The 19,194-nt window shown below is 35.3% G+C and overlaps 2 protein-coding genes across 2 annotated transcripts; both read right to left on the bottom strand.

The window, feature by feature from the left end:
• Positions 1-468: 468 nt before the first annotated feature.
• Positions 469-12,026, bottom strand: LOC145624665 (clathrin heavy chain 1-like). The gene is made up of 30 exons (XM_081677754.1): positions 11,728-12,026; positions 10,912-11,116; positions 10,384-10,472; positions 10,190-10,268; positions 9,970-10,097; positions 9,406-9,504; positions 9,196-9,304; positions 8,617-8,696; positions 8,304-8,531; positions 8,154-8,219; positions 7,314-7,430; positions 6,844-7,041; positions 6,603-6,719; positions 6,081-6,140; positions 5,903-5,989; positions 5,625-5,708; positions 5,392-5,526; positions 5,246-5,308; positions 5,050-5,154; positions 4,857-4,969; positions 4,514-4,766; positions 4,277-4,413; positions 3,916-4,194; positions 2,794-3,796; positions 2,209-2,694; positions 1,949-2,119; positions 1,677-1,862; positions 1,432-1,554; positions 1,226-1,336; positions 469-1,093 (listed from the first exon to the last, which is right to left on the bottom strand). Exons 1-30 carry the CDS (start codon positions 11,773-11,775, stop codon positions 932-934), a joined length of 5,121 nt encoding a protein of 1,706 aa, XP_081533880.1. The 5' UTR covers positions 11,776-12,026; the 3' UTR covers positions 469-931.
• A 5,468-nt stretch (positions 12,027-17,494) lies between these two features.
• LOC145625552 (mitogen-activated protein kinase kinase kinase 18-like) lies at positions 17,495-19,194 on the bottom strand. The gene has a single exon (XM_081678560.1). It carries the CDS (start codon positions 19,049-19,051, stop codon positions 17,495-17,497), a length of 1,557 nt encoding a protein of 518 aa, XP_081534686.1. The 5' UTR covers positions 19,052-19,194.

Genomic DNA, 19,194 nt, shown 5'->3' with positions numbered 1-19,194 from the left:
TTCTCAATGTCCAACTTTAGCAAGTCCTATAATGTTCATTATCAGCTATAATACACGATTGATTTTCGGAGATTTTTGGACCCGATGTTAAAAATTCAAGTAATAATGGAAATTGCATCGCAAACCATAAAATGTTGTTTGAATCCATATACGGCAACCAGCCAACCATAAAATGTTGTTTAGTCCATATACAGCAACCAGCCAGTACGAGGCAAAATAAAGGGTTGTAATGGCAAGGACCGGAGTCATGTTCGTAATCAGCTAAACAGATACATAAGCAAAGTATATGGTTCCAAGTTCCAACTATCCAAGTACATGATGTAAAAGTTTGTTTACTAGGCTGATTTTCTTTTGGTATTTATAGTAATCTTGCTTGCTATAGTGCTGTGCTAGTAGAGCACTAGAGCCCATTAGTTGATACTTGGTTATTGAAATAAACTGTTGCCTCTGATTACTCAAAAAAGGAAATACAAGTTGCAGAAAATTTACTTATCTTATGTATTCAACTTACAAATAGTTTCAAATACGTCCAACATTACAAAACAAATTGTTCGACATTAAATTCCATAACCTATAACCTATACACAATGGCAAATCCGCCACTTGCACTTCAAAATCCACAAGATTTGAAAGATTCAACAAGCCAGCACTATAAACTTACAGCGAGGTAACCTAAGGACCAACCCGGACTACCCAAAGTGAGAAAATTTCGACTCAGCTAACAAAGAATAATTAAAGGCATATCCACAACTCCTACAGCTACTAGGTGCATTCACAAACCGCAAAGATCCTCCAAATGCAAGACGCCTGAAACTTCACCTCGATAACCCAGCTACTAGAAAATTTGATAATGCCGCAACACATCTAACAGCAAGTTTACAAAAATTTCTAGCACCTAATGTCACATATTACTTGTATGAATTGACCATTTTTAGTACGAACCCATTGGCGGCATCCCAAAAGCAGGCATTGGAGGCATGCCCATGGTGCCCATAGGAGGTGGAGGACCATATCCGCCACCCATTGCACCTCCTCCCATTCCTGGCATTGGTGGTGCTGGTAGAGCAAGAGGGAGTAACTGTGCATACATGTTCTGCACAAGATTTCAAGGGCATGACAAAGTGAAACATAAATGATAGGAATTGGAACAAACAAAAGAGAAAAAATGAAGCAGATATAAACCGAGAATTCATTAAAACATCAAGGGCAACTTCAAGAATCTTACCTGTTGCGCAACCATGTCTTTCTCTTCTTCTTCTGTTGCTTTAACCTCTTTTTGAGCTTCAAGTTTAGCTTTAATCAACTCATCCACTTTGCCCGTGTACTCTCGAATAAACTGTGGAAGAGAAATAACAGACACAGAACTTAAGGAGTGAAATCAAAGTCAACATAAATCACTAAAGAAGTCACAAAACAGGAGTCTTTATTGACCTGTAAGAGATATGGGAAGGCAAAGTCGATCATATTGTTTAGCCAAGCAAGCTCCAATGCAACATCGGCTCTTATCAAATCGTAACAAACAAAGAGACATGAAGCAAAGCATTCCTTCTTTCCCTACAAAAAAAAAATAATAATAACAAAAACATGTCAAAAGAGCAATTAAAATTCAACAAAAAGTCACTTTAGCTTTCTTCCCAGGAAGGCTCATCATTGAAAAAGCAGCAAAAAAATAATACCTGCTCAATAAAGTACACAAGCAACTCCTCAGCAAGCTCACGATCACCTGACTGAGAAGCAGTTTCCATCGCATCCTTGTAAAGACTATCTTTCTTTGACAATGCGATGGATTGCTTCCATCTGCCGGCCTTCTTGTATATATAAGCTGCAATACGCCTCATTTCTAGCAACTCGTGTTTCTCCACCTGTTTACATTGATCAAACCGGTTGTTAAAGCATTATCTACAGAATAAAGATATTATAAGAAGTAAAGGAAAAGTAAACATTCTACCTTCTGGGCAAGACCAATCTGATCAAAGTTATCGTGCAAGTCAATGGACTCACGAAGCCTGTCATAGTCTTCTTCCTCAAGATAGATTTCATTCAGCGCTTCATTCACAGCAGATACATTGTTGCTTTGGACAGCAACCATGTATGGTTTCACAAGAGGAAGTTGACCGGCCTGATATATATGGTAGTAATTGATATTAAGTTAATATAACACAAATGGGAATTTTGATCGAAATACAGGACAAGAGCAAGAGGCGACACCTTTCTCATGATGTCCACAACACGTGTATGGTCCACACGAAGTGCAAGAACGTTAAGTACATCATTAATCAGATCGGGATGCTCTTGCAAGTAGAAGTGTACTGCCTTGTAGTAATGCTCCACATTTGCAACCTTGACAATAATGTCTTTAAACTGCATGTGATCCCATGCTTCTGGAGAATGATTCATCACAGTAGTGGCAGCATTGTCATACTCATCATATTGAATGTACAAATAAGTAAGCTCCTTCCAATGCTGTTGCTCATCACAAGCCCTAATCAGCTTGGGTATGTTGAGACGGGTAGAGAACAGTTTGATATGCTCCATGAGCTTCTCTGGGCGGTATCTCGCATAGAGAACTCCCAACTCGGTGAAGATACCCATGTGTGCACGTTCCAGCCCCAAACCACTTTCCATAAGGGAAATGAGCTCGTTAAAGCATCCCCTGTTTTGATAGTATTCACTGACCTCTTCGAGATCATCCACCTACAGAAAAGATTCACAATTGAGATGATAGTAAATGTAAAGATCAAGTAGAAAAATCTCCCAAAGAAAACATAATTGAACCGAGAACAGCTAAATTACCTGTATGATGACATTAAGACCACATATCTGAGCCAATCGAAATTCCTCAGCATCTACACAGGCAAAACAAACTTCCTTCCATGTCTTTGCACTGTTAGCCTTGCGAGCTGCGTCAACAGCACCTTGGAACTGTTTCAATTTCACAAGAGTGACAGCAAGCTTAGCCCAGTTGGAAATGAATGCATATATGATCTTTGCCGCTTCATATAAGGCTTCATCATATAGGCGATCACCAACAAGTTGAAGATTGGCAACATTGGGCATTAGAATGAATTCTTCAATTTCACTGAGTCTATCAATCTTTGCGTACGCGTATATAAGCTCACTGTCAACCTTGGGCTCCTTTACCTTCTCCCTAACCATCAGCAGATACTTCACCAAGTCATGGTAAACATCTGCATCCTCAGAGGCTTTGATAACTTCCAAGAAATGGGTTGAATCCTCAGCCCGAATAAATGACTCGATTGCATCACTGACAAGACCTTCTCTGAGTTGGGCCTTTGCAACCTGGCTCCACACAGCATCCTCTTCAACACGGAATGCAAACTCTACAGCTCGGTCAATGTTGCGAATATTGTCAAGCAACACATTCACAGCCTGGACATTTAGGTTGAATTTTTTGAAGATCGCAAAAGCTTCCTCATACAACTGGGCTTCCACTGCCACTTCACCAACCGCAGGTCCATCAAAGTTGTCCAACCTATTAATGTAATCCATAACTCTAGAAGAATCTGCCTTAATAGCAGTTAAGATAAGTAGATTTTGCAAATTAAAGTTTCCACTGAATGCAGAGTTTTGAAGGACAATCTTTTCAAGAAGCTCAATCAGCTCATGGGGAAGATCAGCAGTCATGAAGGCCTTAACAGCAGCAGAAACCTGCTCAGGGCTCTTACTCTCTGGCAATGCAGTTGAAACAACTTGATCTATCAATTGCCTTCTGTACTCATTTTCAGGAGTTAAGACCTTGTCCCAGAGTTCACCGTCCATTCTTTCCACAACATATCTGAATATGACATTAAATTGCGGATTAATAAACAAACACCAACAACAAAGAAGTAACCAACATTCTTCTCTATAGAGATAGGAATAATCATTCTTGCAATGTCTCACGCTGGGACTTACCTAGCCTGCAATTTAAACAAGGAATTCTTAGCTGTGACACTAATAAGCTCATCGTCACATTGTCCCCGCCTATATGCAACAACAGCAAGAGTAGGATCCCTTTTCTCACAATATTTACCCACAACACGGGAATCGTAGTAAGGATTTGTTGTGAGAAAATGCTCTGGATTGTTATTGCTGTCAATGATGATTTTACCAAGAGCATTGTGAACATGCACATCAGTGCTTCCCTCACTGACAAGGTGCTCCAAGAACTGTGTGAGCAAGCGTAACCGATTTCTGTTTAAAAAGAAAAAATTAGCAGACCTAACACAAATACTTTCAAAGAAAAGGGTTAAGAAATAAGAAAAGGTATGCCCACCTCTTTTCACATTCCTCCACGAGAGGTTCAACAGGAAGAAGAGATCGCACAGAGAGAATGAGGCCTTTGATAAAATCTTCAGGACATTCATCATCTAGCAGCTGTCCTACAACTAGCGGAGCATTGGCAGGGTTGACCTATTGAGCAGAAGTCAAAAGTAATTATAGATCCAGCATACTTAAAAAGATTGCAAATAGTTACAAGTAGGTGTCCGTAACTTTTGAGTCAAAAGAGTACCTTCTGAACATAGCCTTCAATATAGCGGAGCATGTTGTTCCTGTAGAGATAGTGGGTAAGATCCGGAACAAACCCAAACCGGTCACACACGTTTATCAAAGGTCTAGCATCGGGAAGCTTTGCTTCCATCAAGAAATTCTTGGTTTTTTCAGGATCATAGAAATTCGATTCACGAGTTACCCGCTCCACTTCCTTAATTTGCCCGGTTTTAGCGGCAGCTTCAATGTACTTGAAATGAATTTCTGGATCCTCACTGTCATAACAAAAGAAAACATTAGAAAATAACGTTTAATAAAATAGTACTAAATTGGATTGATCCAGAATTTATTTAGCTACACTTTACCTGGAGCTCAAGTATGAGCCCAAGAAGAAATATAGTCCTTCATAAGATTTGAACTGCTCAAAAAGCTTTATGCAGCCATCAATACCCAACTGCTCACAATATTCTTTGGCAACCTGTACAGTGCACAACAAGTCAGACCCTTTAAAAATCCAAGGATCCAAAATTGAGAAATAAATGAACACTTGAACAGTACCTGCACAATTATCTGCAAATTGCCTCTGAGATTAACCATCAAAAGATCTTTCATGCATTCAAGGGCCCACTCCTTAGAAAGGGTTCCAAAGAACTCTACAAGTGCCTGAATCAAAAACATTAGTGCATTACTTAGAGGCACTGTCACAAGCTCACAACCATCAAGACATAGTCACTCAAAACCAAGGCTACCGAACCTGTGGCTCAATTGCATGTGTGTTGACTATGACACGCTTCACATCTGGCAATTCAGTGTAATGCTGCATATTAGAGAAGACAGTTAGTCCAAGAAAGTTTCAAAAGACACAAAAAAATACTGCCCATAAATAAGAACAGATATTACCTTCAAAGCCTGCAAATACAAGCCAGCCTTTTCACAGAGTTGTGCAATTCGAGGACGATCATAATGGCTAAACATGCCATTAGCTAAGATTGCATCCGCAACATTGGGAAATGTCACAAGATTAATTTCCAAAACCTGTGAAATTCAGATTGTGTCAGGGAAGTGATGGATGCAAAAAATAAAATAAAAAAAAATAAAAATATCAAGAATAAGCTCAAAGAACAAGGTCTCACTTTAGTTTGGAGATGACCATGTTCTGGTAAATTAGGCTTGAGCACATCCAACAAAAATGCTGTTGCCTCTCTAATCAAATTTCTCTGATAAAACAAAGAAAATCTTGTCATACTCTAGGCAGTTGGCACTATAGATTTTGACAATTAGATAACACAATCAGATTAGTTAACTATCGCACAGATAGAAAAGTCCAACACATTCTGAAACAAGTGTAAATCATTAACTGATAATCAGAATAAACCACTAATGCTTCCCATAATTAATACACATACGGCACCTGAAGAAACAGGTCTGTGATTGTATTGTAATCAATAGGGCATCCTCCCTCCATTTGAGACATCATCAAAGCAAAATTAACAGCTCCCTGCAATTAATTTCAAATGTTAGATCACACATTGAACTTTATTCATCACTCTGTTACACAGTCAGCAATTAAACTCGCAGTAGAAAATTACCTGTGGGTCAGTTCGCAAAATAGTTTGCAAGAGGAACAAATAATCAGGTGTGTACCCAACCTGCACCGATGAAACTGATATTCAGCATCTAAATACAATATACCAGTAATTTTAATAAGTACATGTTAAAAAAGCATACATGGAGAACCAAATAAGATATAAGAGATTCTGTTCACAAAAAATTACATTTTGAAGCGCAAAAACAAAAACAACTCAGCTTATAAATAGTAGTAATAGAGTAAATGCAAAAGGTCCATAACTTGTACTTCGTATATATCTATTCTATATATAGCAAGCAGGTAAAAGGTAAAGTAACCATCTTTGTGAATGGAATCGGTAACCTCAGTTCCAGGTTACAAACAGTCTAAATCTGGCAAAAGCCCTAACAAAAATGTGACAAGATAAGAGAAAGCCGAACAGAGAATATAAAGGACCTGAAACAGATTTCCTACAAGAATCTAGTTCAGAAACTCTCAATCATTACTGCTTTTTTCCAAATTAATTGGTCAAGAATGCACCAACCTGCTTGGAATAAATCAAAATCTTATCAAACTCCCTCCTCTCAGCAAATGCTGCAACAACCTTTGGAGTTGCCCTAGCTTTAATGTATATTTTGAGAGCAAGGTCAGTATCGACTGTCTGCATACAAAGAAAAAAAAATGCGAAATCAGAGAGACATAAGGAACTTCCTTAGAGACAGCAAACAGGCATCTGATGACAAACTTGAAGACCTAAGACAGTAGTATAAAAGTCTCAAACTAACCTTCACAAGATCTCCAAGCTCCTCACTGCATTCAAGCTTGTCCTCTGCCAACCAATTCTCTAACAGATTCTTTTTGTTCTGATTAACAACCAGTCTAGATAGTTCCAGTGATTCAAAGGCATTGAGTTTTCCTCTAGTTAGCAATGTTCCAAAGTACTGCAATAACGGAGGTGTTTGCCCAGATTGAACAGGAACACTCTGCAAAAGGCAAGCATAGCAAGAAGATGAGAAATCACGAAATGTCAAGCAATCAAGAGAAACTCATAAAAATGAGACCGCTCACTCTGAGGAATTGATAGTGACATGCACCTATGAAAAATTCCAATGAGAGAAACCACAAATGATTGACTGCATTACCCCCCCCCCCCACCCCACCCCACCCCACCTATAATATTTACTACCGAAATGGAAAAAAAAAATGCAAATGGTGAAAGAAAGGAAATGACTGCAACTAAGAAATATATATATACCTGGAACTTGGCAACAGTATCAGGAGTACGCAAAATTCCTTGTGGAGATTCAGCAGCAAGCTCAGCTGCCTCCTTGTACTTTGTTTGGGCAAATAATTCCTGGAATCGTTGGACAACCTAAACAAAGAAGCGAAAATAGATTAGATTATTTCAAAATAGGAGGAAAAAAAGAGCATAACATTCAACCTGAGTAGATTTCTCTATGCTATAAAAATGAATGAAATTTTTCACATAAACAAAAACAGAAAAATACAATGTAATATTACTATAGATTTTAGAACCTTATAGATTTATAGTCAATTCTTGACAGTCCACAAGAAGAAAACAAGTTTAAGGTCACTGTTCAAATCGGGAAAATTATTCAACAATTCAGAAACATTGCCCAACTATCCAATTTTCATAACAAACGAGCAAAACCCTTGCTAAATGTTTAATAAAAATAATAACGAATAATAAAGCCTATCCTATTCTCCCATCTCACCCCATAAGCCAAATTTGCAGCAATTAATTCCTTCCTGGTATTAATATAGTAAATGCAATTAAGTATGCTGCATTTCGTTACATAAATATCAACAGAATGACTAAAATGTCACCTGAATAACCTCAAAAAAAGTTAAAAGGAAAGGTTATTCTAAATGTATGCCGTATCGAGAAACACGCTGATAAAAATATTTCCTAAGCCAAAAACGAAGGAAATAATCAAATAAATACAAATTGGCGATCAGAGTTGATCAATTGTATCTAAGCAAATAAATTTAAAAAAAATAAATAAATAAAATAAAATAAAATAAAATAAAAAACACATTAGTTGTAGTGAAAAAATTAAAGTATAACACTAACCAAGTTTTCTGCACCAGGAAGGTTTCCTCGTTTTGCAAGGTTAACTGCAAGCTCCAAATTGTTAAGCTGCCAAACACCAGGAAAACGTCGATATACAAATTCATGTATTGGCAAATTACACAGATAAAGTATTTAGTTTCCAATACTAACCTGGCCACTAACAAATGTCACAATTGAAGCTTCGTTTACAGTGGCTAACAACACCTGTCCTCGTCTGTTTATAGCATAAAATCCACCAACTGATGAAGCTTCAGATGTCAAAAATATTGGATCAGGACTAATTCTGTTTCTGTAAACTGCACTAGCTGTTTCCAAATCATATACAAACAGAAGCCCAAGCTTTGTGATAACATATATCAAGCCATACTTCTGGGATATCTGCAAAATACAAACACAATTGTTTGATAAATTTACTTAATGACTTCCAAAGTTGCAGCAAAATTATGTGAAACACTGAAGTTACCTGCATTGCAACAGGAAAATCGTCCGCAAAATCAGGTGGGAAGAATAGATCAGCTTGTTTCTTACTAAATCCAGGTTTCCCTGAGAAATTTGAGGGAATATGTATATCAGTAAGAATAAAATGAATATTCCAAATCTACAAGTAGTACACGAATTGCTCTTCAAAGACTGGCAATACGAACTATTATATGTGAGTAATGCGACAAAAGCAGACAATCGAGAAATAGCATTCTGACAGCAAAGGAAACAAGGAGTTTGGCTAATGTCCAAACAACAATGCAAAATCATTTATCTAACTTCTGCTATAAAATATATATATATATATATATATATATATATATATATATATATATATATATATATATATATATATATATATATATATATATATATATATATATATATATATATATATATAAAAAAAAAAAATTAAAAAAAAAAAAAAAGCTACAATACATAAAGCATGTCGACCATAAGATGGAAAAAACATATATATCCAGTAAAATTCAAGATCAAAAATTCATAATTGTCAGCATGAAAATTTTTGTGATAAAACAAAAGAAACTGCAAAATATCATACCAGCCTGAGCACCAAGTTCAATGACATGCAACTTTGAAGTAACTTGACCAGCATTGGAGGTCTTGCTGGCAAAGGCAATAAGAGTCGAAGGATTTTCATTTCCAGGAACCTACACACAAATATAATCATCAGTGATTAACAAGTAGGGAGAAAACATCATTATAAGTAACAAACTACAAGTATGGGTAGGAGCATTATTGGGATATGAACCTTAAATTGAGCAAATGAAGCTGCATGAGCTTCAAGAGCTTGACTGCGTTGTTGATCCACTGAAAACAGCTGCATATTTCCCTTAACCAATTGTGGTCTCTGCAATGTTATAAGACAAATCCTGAGTTATATCATCAGGCAAAGAGGAGAGAGAGTCCATACCATATTTTTCTTTTAACATACATGTTAAGTACTGAATGAAATACTCTGATATTACTTCATAATAATTAAGAAAAGGTATATCCCAATGACCTAACTCTTGGTGGAGATCATCAATAATATATGACTAATGTTTTAACAACAGCTCAGTCTTTTCAAAATGAAGTTTAAAATGCATATGCCTAGAATGATATTTGGGTTGTATAACCTCAATGACTAAACTTGACAACATTGGCAAAATTATTTCACTGACTTTAGTAAAATCTAAAAACATATATGAATTTCCTGCTTAAGATTTATAAACAGCACATCATACATATTCAAAGAATAAGCGGTAGTGAGATAAAATAGTAATTTATCAAGCTCCACCAACCCCTAGACTATATAAATTAGGTAAAGTCAAACCTCAGGAGCGCCAGGAGCAATTCCGATCAAAACCAACCATTTCTCTGAAGGATCACAACGGTAATTGATTATTTGATTGTTTGCCAGATTTGCAGTCCGCTCAAACATTTTCACAGGCTCGGTATCACCTAAACACGGTAAGCATAGTTTCTTAAAACTTGCATTCAGGGGAAGACGATCAAAAGAAGAAAATATTATTATTGTGGGCAAAGAAACTTACCTTCAATTGACCAGTGGTATACTGATGTCTGTGTTACAAGGCCCAACATTTTAGGGGTAACCCATTTCCAGAAGACAACCTACAGGGAGGCAAAAAAAAGAGACAATAGACTAATGTAAATTTCCAGATCAGGAAAGCAAGCAACCAACAGCATGACCAAATTATGCTCAATGAAAGTCCAATATGCAGCATACCATCTCAGGCATTTGGTAGGACTTTATCTTTGCTTTTGCTTCAATATTGAAAATCTGAAGGTGATCCTGAGTAGTCCCCGGAAGTTGAGCTTCATATCAAAAATCACAAATCAGACAACATCCAAACCCCTGCCCTACTCCACCCCCAATCCCCAATGCGCCAATAGAACTGTAATTCAACTTAACACTTGTAGCTTATGCAATCATACTCTGTACCACAGAAATAACAAAATTCTAGAGCAGATGACTAGAACTTGGGTTAATGTACAATAATAAAACATCTTTGAGAACACGTAAAAAAAATTACAACCTAAAATTTAAACCTAACAGTCTAACAGTACTGTACGAAGCCAAACACGAAATGTGTCATCAATAGCAGCAACAGCTACCACAAAGAAATGAAAAAATTTATAGGCAAATGTGACAGCATAACAGCCCCAAATTCACTGAAACTGTTCACTAGCATCTAACTATGCAAGTACTCTTTCACATTGAAGAAAAAGGAGAGCATGAGAAATGCAATCCTACCTTTAAGAGCAAGAATTCTCGAGTTAGGGTTCATCAAAGCAGAATCAGCCGTGATTGGACGCCTCAAAGGCTGATTAGGCATGTTCATGTCAATAATAACAACGCTGTTCTGAGGCGAGGTCTCTCTCACACAAATGTACTTGTCTGATTCCATCGTTACATGAGTGAAAGTAATGAACTGTGCCCCGATTCCTACGCTTGGAAGCTGCAAATCCCAGTAAAAAAACATAAAAGGCCAGCTTCACTCCAAACTTATAAAATCCAACAAAACATCTTAATTTTACAAAATTTAGAATTAAGATTCTAAAGTGGCAAGTTCAAATGAATAGCACTGACTCAACTTCAGTCTAATCTCAGACACAGGTGAAATTCGTCCTAATTCCACTGAATTTACAGATCATAATTTAGTGGCAATTACACTAAACTACTTCAAATTCGCAAATTCCAATAAATTCCACCAACTCAACTTAACTACTAATCAAAATCAATAACCAAGCATAATTAGCAACCCTAAAAATCGTATATTTCCAGTGAATCAACCAAATTCAACTTCACTCAATTACATCGACTCAATTATACAGAATTTCCAATCAAATCTGTAACAAAGCACATCAATCAAAGTCCAAATCAACTAAAAAGCTCAATTACAACAAAGATCTGAGCAGATCCGATAACGCAACCAAACATACAAACAACACCAAAATCACTAGGGTTTTCAACTCAAATAACTCAAAACATCAAACAAATTAACAAAAAAGCACCAAAAAATCTCAAAATCAAAGCTGAATTTGAAAATGAAGAGGCAATAGAGTTTACCGTTAGAACTTCCTTCATGACAATAGGAGCATTAGCGGCGGCAGCCATGGCTGAAGATTAAGTAGATCTCAGAGTGAATCGAAAATTAGGGATTTGATTTGATTTGATTTGATTGTTGTGAGTTGCGAAGAATGGAAGTGCGAACCCTCCCTTGTGAAAGCGAGGGTTCTTGGATGATGAGAAACCAGAGGAGAGAGAAAGATCTGTGTGTGTTAGAGAGAGAGAGTGAAGAAGAGAGGTGAAAGAAAGGAGAAGAAAGTGAGGAGATCTGTTGGATAAAAATACGAGTGTACTAGTCTCAATTTTGTGACTGTCTTAAAATGTGAGCGAGTAAAATTCTACGGAGTAATCGTATCTCTTGTTGTTTTATGGGGGTTGTTCGAAATCAAACTGTTGCGACTAAATAAATGTACTCCGTAGGAAAATAAAGATTACGCAACATTAATTTTAGATATGATATGAAATTTATAATTAACTTCACTATTAGTATGATATGAAATTTATACCATGCGCGACTATACTCTAAAATGGTAGTATATCTAATGTGTGCCTCGTACGGATATTATTGGATATGTATAATTTGAGCGTTTACCATATCTATCAAGAAGCGAACACAACAACAGATTAGATAGCAAGCGTAGGTCATTTAGTAAGCAATGATATGGATATTATTTTTGTTTCGTCAAAAAAAGATACGGATATTATTCTTGTAATAACTTTGGTTTAGGATTCTTTTTCAGATGTACTGAGAGGATTTTGTAAACATGTTTTTTTTTTTTTCCTTTTCTTCTTTTTTATTTAAAAAATAAAAAACAATTTTTACACCTTTATTTGCAATATTTGTCGTTTGAATACCCTTATTATTTTTTTATTGGTCCGATATTGCGGGTCAAACACTTTAAGAGTGAGGGGGAAGGGTAACGGATCCTCACCCTCAAAGTGTCTCTAGTGGGGATTAAAACCCCAACCTCAAGGGTAGAAGGTGACAATCTTCCAATCCCACTAAACCAAGCTTAGATTGGTTATTATACTGTGATTACTTTGACGTTTTATGTAATGCAGTTTTTGTAAGAGAAGGGAGTGTTTGATCTCTATGTCTTAACAAAATTTAAATAGTGTAATTTTAGAGTAATATTTGTTGGAAATGAAATAATGCTCATAGAAATTGAAAGGTCTTCCTATATTCGACAAAAATTAAGCAAGGTTAAATCTCACCTTTTTTTTTTAATACAAACTTTATCTAGATCGCACAACATATATAAGTTACAAATTACATTTTGAAAGTTTAATGACCAAATTTAAACTTCCTAAAATCAAATTTTTAAGTTGAATAACATTAATCACGGTATCTTATATTAAGAAAAACACATATTATAGTCCATTGCTTCGGAATAAATACCCCACTTTAATCGGCACATTTGTGGAACTTTGACTAATGATATACTTAGTATTTAACTATCTCTAAGAATATAAAGTTAATATATGAAAAGTATGTATTGAGACGATTATAATAAATATCAACATTATTATGTACGACTATAAAAACTTAAAAGCACAAACAGAGGTCAAAATGGTGTGTGAATATGCAAAAAATCAAAACGGGACATTTGATTTAAAACGAAAATAGTATTTCGAATATTATCTAAATGTATACATTAACATAGTACTTCGTATTAGAATATTTCGATGAACAATACTAATATATTATATACTTCAAGTAGTTTTTTTTTTTGAATATACTTCAAGTAGTTCATCAAATGGATTAGTGAGAACATGAAGATATATTTTTTTTCATCATGTTGCAACAATATGTTCATTTTATTTGTTTTTTTTTTTTTTGACGGGACATTTTATTTGTTGTATGTTAATGGGTCTAGCTTATAAATTCTGCCTTCCTTCTGCCAAGCTGCCAACAGCTAAAAAGCATTGCTTTCTTGCTGTCCATTGGAAAAAGGCCCATATCAATTTGTGAGTTGTATAATCCATGTTTTGCTACACAGGCCCATTAAATTAAAAAGAAAATTAGCTCAAAATGCTTTAATACAAACACACCAAGTCTCCAAATCCATCACATTCCATGCGGCCCAACATATTTGAGCTTCTTCTTTTGTTTTCAAGGAAACAACATATTTGAGCTCAGAACTATAGAAATGAGTATTTTTTTGAAAAAAATTAATAGAGGTAAGAAGAGTATACATTGAACGTTCTCCTCAAGGGGTTACACCTAACGACATACTCGTACTAGTTAGAATCGAGAGCAGTTACAAGCTACTACAACGATCAATATGCTACATTTGCTATCCAACTTGCGGCTCTATTGGCTTCCTTTTATATGTGATGAATATCTTATTTGACAAATGCTCAGAGTTAATTGTTAAGTATATCAAAGTGTTTATGATATTCTCAGTCATAATACACAATACATTGGTCACTATAGGACTATAGCACGTAGTTCTAAACTATTCTCGATCCTTGCGAGTGGATTTCATGTAGTCTAGCTGGTCAACTATATATAGTAGTCCTAAACATTGTGTAATCAATTTCGTCCAACATGACTATCAAAAAAAGTATAACCTGTCTGAAAAAGAATTTTGATACAACTTCTCAATGCATAAAAGGATATAAATGACACCGGCTTATCCACCTTGAAAAAGTACCGACATGTATACACATACAATATATAAACTCGGGTTAAATTGATCGAAATGTTTCTTACTAATGGTCGTAATATTTATTTAATTATTTATTTATTGAAATAATTAGTAGAAACAATAAGGTCGCAAAGGGAAATGATATTATCGAATTCAATCACATGTACTATTTGTTATCACCCCAAGAAGATTGCATATATGAATACAAGTTGTTTATCATTTATGTGAACAATAGCCAATCAAGTTGATCTAGATAATTTCAACTCTAAATAGATCAAATATGGCATATTCTCATGCATATAGGGATCTATTATTCTAGACAACATGACAAAGTTAAAAGCTAATTATAAAATTAATCCTCATTACATAAAAATAAAGTATTCAAACTACTGCTAGAGTACTAGGACTAACCACTTTTCTAATCTAACTTTTATGTTTTCACTAGCTTTATAAGTTATAATCCAACAGATCAACCACCATGATGTAAATTACTTTTACAAGAACCTTTATACCCGCCTAAAACAAATATCTTCTTAATGAAACAATGCACATCAATATAAAGACGCAATTGGGTAAAGTTTTTGATATGAATGGAATATATTTATAACCTAAGTTGCAATTTGCATAAGTAATTAAGGAGATATATATACAAAGAATTAGTATGGATTAGGAGATAGGATAAGAATATGTGTATGCTTAGGAAACCAGCCGAAGATACGACCAACCAAGTGTTTCTTTGTTTCTTGACTATATCCCAACAAAGAAGCAACCATCCAAATCAAGCAATAATCCTTTGTTTCTTCAAACTATATTGTTCATCAATGAGGGTTGTGATGGAATTGTTGAGACCCCAATTGGAAAAACATACCCACTTTAAGGCATGTCAAAGATTGTCCGGGTTCGTTGTCTCTACTAGTATACTAATCCTTAATAAGTTCATTCGTAACATATTATGTGATCGACTTTTTATTTAACTATTTGATCTAAAATGATACGCACTAACATCATATTGGACCTCTTTGATATGTTATAATCCACGGTCTATCAACAATAATTCTTTTACTCGATTACATTGACTCTACCCAATTATCAATCTAAAATAAATTAGCCCTTGGCTCAATTTTTAGCCCACTTACCAAGTTTAAACATTGAATTGGTTTCCGAATTCAAATAATAGTTTACAATTCCTTTTATATTCTAACCTGTGTTACTCAATCTCACTCATATTAATCATATAAGATTTCAATATCCTTCTGTTTAGTGGCTGCAATCAAGTAAAAATCAGTAAGAAAGAACAAAACATAAATGTAAAAAACAAAAAAACTTGTCATTATTAATTCTTTAAAGGTAACAAAAAAAGGAAAGAACCGAGTTGGATTTGACAAAAGATAGTAAGAAAGCAAAGCATGTGAGATAAGGAATTAGAAGGGAACCAAAAGCATGTGAAATATATGAAGCAAAAACTTCCATATATTAAAAGTGGCTAGCTGTTGATGAACCATATTTAACTGTAAGACAACCGAGTATATCGTAACTATTATCTACACTTGACTACACTACACTACACGTGATTAGCCATAACATTGAGATAAAATTGAATAGAATTCAAAGTTTATGTAAATAATAAAGAGATAAAATCCAAGTCAGATCATATCATACCAATTTCTTATTGTGTGGTTGTTTATTGAACCCGTCTTTTTCATGCCTACTTGTGCTCTTTCCTCTTTGCCTGTGCACTTGCCGTCTTTGCCTCGGACCTTCTCGTTCTTCCCAATAGCCCAACGCCTTTACTTCGCTCCTAAAGTCTTTTTTTTTTTTTTACATTATCCACTTATTTTATGTAAATTACTTATTTTATTATTTGTCAACCGCATAATTTCAAGAAAGATCGATTGATAAACTTGTTGCCTCAAAAATATAAATAATACGGAGTATAAAAGATTATAGTATAATATACTTAATCCTTACTTAAATACTTTATCCGTTTCAGAATAATTAACTTGTCTGACTTTATTTTAACCTAAAATTTATAGAGTTTTGACCATAAATCAAAATCGTAAATATCGCATCAAAACATTATATAGTGTATGACTTAGCTGGTATTCGTTTCATCTTAATATACAGTATAGTAAAATATAGAAGAATAACTTTTTAAATCGACGCAATTGGGAATGATTAGTGCATGCACAATAAATCAGAAAAATAAAAAATAAAAAAAAAAAGTTAAAGTTAAATAAGGACAAATAAGTCGATAGGATACTATATGTACATAGCTTACTCCCTTGGCCTTAATTCTACAAAATTGTTTTTTTCCAACTTTCTCTTAAGCTTATCTTAATTAATGGTCATAAATGGCTACTCGTTGCTTTCTTTGTCACTTAAAAATATTCCTAATTAACCTAGTACCAAGTATTTGATTACATGCAATTTGGGCAACTAGATAAATATCCAACTTGGTCAAGTTCATTGTTGTTTGACTTGGCTTAGGTAGGTTCGTTGTACCATTCATTTTCATAATTCCATTTTAATAAAAGATAAATAAATAGTACTTATAATATTACATGGCTTCTTTTAGAGTAGTAGCATACCTAATATCCATATTAGTAGCAACCCACATCTTATACATGCACACCTAATTGATGCCATCTTAATCAAATAACTGTTATCTTTTTAAAATTTATATTATTGCCAACTTAATACTTACCCTTTACTTTTTTAAGGCAATGAACTAACTCAACTAATGTGTCGTGTCATGAGAAGTTATTGGGTTTGAACTTCTCTAATCATCACTTAATTTCAAATTTACACATACTAATCAAATCATGAAACTTATTACCCCCATGGATCCTTATTTCTCAATCAAAGTTGATAAATCTTTGCCATACATATATTTCAGGTCGTTAATATAAAATGGGTAATTTTCAGCTCATCAATATATATATTAAATACCCGAACAAAGTAATCCTTTAAGATGAGTATCAATAATCAAACTACGTGATTTTAATATGTCGTTAATATTCCGTACAACAAGAGTTTGTTGAATTCTAATTATATTGCTTTGAGTTGACTAGTTAAATTAACACATAAGTCTTTTTTTTTCTCTTCAATAAAGAAAATCAACACGTTGTAAATAGAAGGTAGGAATTATCCAAATGAGGCAATATGCAGCACACCAATATGATAGACTTTGACTTGGTATTGACTTTTTGATTAGTAAACTCATTTAAGCATTCAAAGTAAACCATGTTAAAATTATAACAAAAAATATTACTACTACTTGGGCCATTATTCCAACTTGACAAGAAAATAAAAATAACAAACAAGTAATCATATTTACTCATAATTTTATTATTTCTTGTAAAAGAATACAATACAACTAATAAAAATAATAGTGACTTTAAAAATAACAATATTTCTACTCTTTCATGAATATTATTATTCTCAATCATATCCCCACCACCACATGAATCACCGTGACCGCACCGTCCACCGCCGCCGTCCGCACCGCTAACACTACTAATTTTCTCATCATTATCATCATTAGAACTACTTGAACTTAAATTTACCCACGTTGGAATTGTCCAATTTGCCCCTTCAAAATCAGAATATTCCGAACTTGTCCCTTCCGAAACCTCCTCTTCTTTCTTGCTCCTTAAACATCTTACCTCCTCCCAACCGTCACTTTCCCAATTTACCCTCATCGTGCCCGCTAATTTACCCACCCTATCCCTCGCCGATGATACCCCTTCGAATAATCCATCACACCAAGACGACAACGGCGACAAAGGTGTTGATGACGAAGGTGTTGATACTTCATCATCATCAGAGAAATCAAGATTGTTCCAATCAAGAATACTTCTAGGAGTAGACTCTGTAACCTTGGAAACAGTTACAGGGACTAAAAATGGGTGTTGGAGTAGCTGATCACAGCTCCAGCGTTGTTCCGGGTTGCGATTCAAGCATTTATCCAAGAAATCCCTTCCGAGTTCGGAGATGTTCTTCGGATATTCGGGTAATTCGTTCGAATACCCGATTTTGAACAAAGTACGGGCGCCATTATCTTGCCACGCTGGCACTCCGGTGAACATCTCAATCACAGTACAGCCAATTGACCATATGTCAGACTCGAACCCTTGCGCTTCTCCCCGGACGGCCTCGGGTGCCATCCAGAGCGGACTCCCACGTGGCACAATCTTACAACTTTGATCTTGATCATTGACAAATTTTGACGAGCCAAAATCAGCGAGTTTCACGACACCATGAGTGGACCCCACTAAAACGTTACTACCCTTGATATCACAATGAACAACACCTTTTGAATGAACCTCCATCAACGCCTTCACCAAGCACCACGCGTACGATCGGATTAACTCCACGTCGACACCGCCGATTCTTGCCACGTCACCTTCTGGGAGATACTCCAAGTGTAGATTCCTGTGCGACGTCGTTTCGTCGTCTCCGTAATACTCGACGATAAACGGAGAAGACAAGGATAGAGAACGGAGGATTTTAATCTCGTTCTCTAAACATTCCAAGCTTTGAAGAGATTGTTTTGAAGCTGATTTCACCGCGAAACGACTGCCGTCGGATTCCCTTAAACCAACGCTAACTGAGCCGTAGCTTCCCTTTCCGATCATCTTGCCTCGAACCCACTTCGAGTTTTCGACTTCCATTTTAGCTTCGATCTTAAGCTTTGCTATTTAATTTTTGAATTGATTAAATTTCCTCTGTTTTTTTGCTCTGTTTTTTCTGAAGGGTTTTTTTTTTTTTTTTCTTGAAAGTTGTGGATTATTGACATGGACCAAAAAGAGAGAGA

Source organism: Chenopodium album, chromosome 3, assembly GCF_948465745.1.
Source record: "Chenopodium album chromosome 3, dcCheAlbu1.1, whole genome shotgun sequence".
NCBI classification, from domain to species: domain Eukaryota; kingdom Viridiplantae; phylum Streptophyta; class Magnoliopsida; order Caryophyllales; family Amaranthaceae; genus Chenopodium; species Chenopodium album.
This window is presented reverse-complemented; position numbering and strand designations above follow the sequence as displayed.

Bases quoted from the DNA above. Each gene is read 5' to 3' on its own strand.
- LOC145624665 (XM_081677754.1), bottom strand. From the start codon at position 11,775: ATGGCTGCCGCCGCTAATGCTCCTATTGTCATGAAGGAAGTTCTAACG. The intron at 11,117-11,727 runs GTAAACTCTATT...TGGGATTTGCAG, and splicing joins TCATGAAGGAAGTTCTAACG to CTTCCAAGCGTAGGAATCGG. The intron at 7,042-7,313 runs GTATATATATAT...TGCCTTTTGCAG, and splicing joins ATACTGTTGCCAAGTTCCAG to AGTGTTCCTGTTCAATCTGG.
- LOC145625552 (XM_081678560.1), bottom strand. From the start codon at position 19,051: ATGGAAGTCGAAAACTCGAAGTGGGTTCGAGGCAAGATGATCGGAAAG.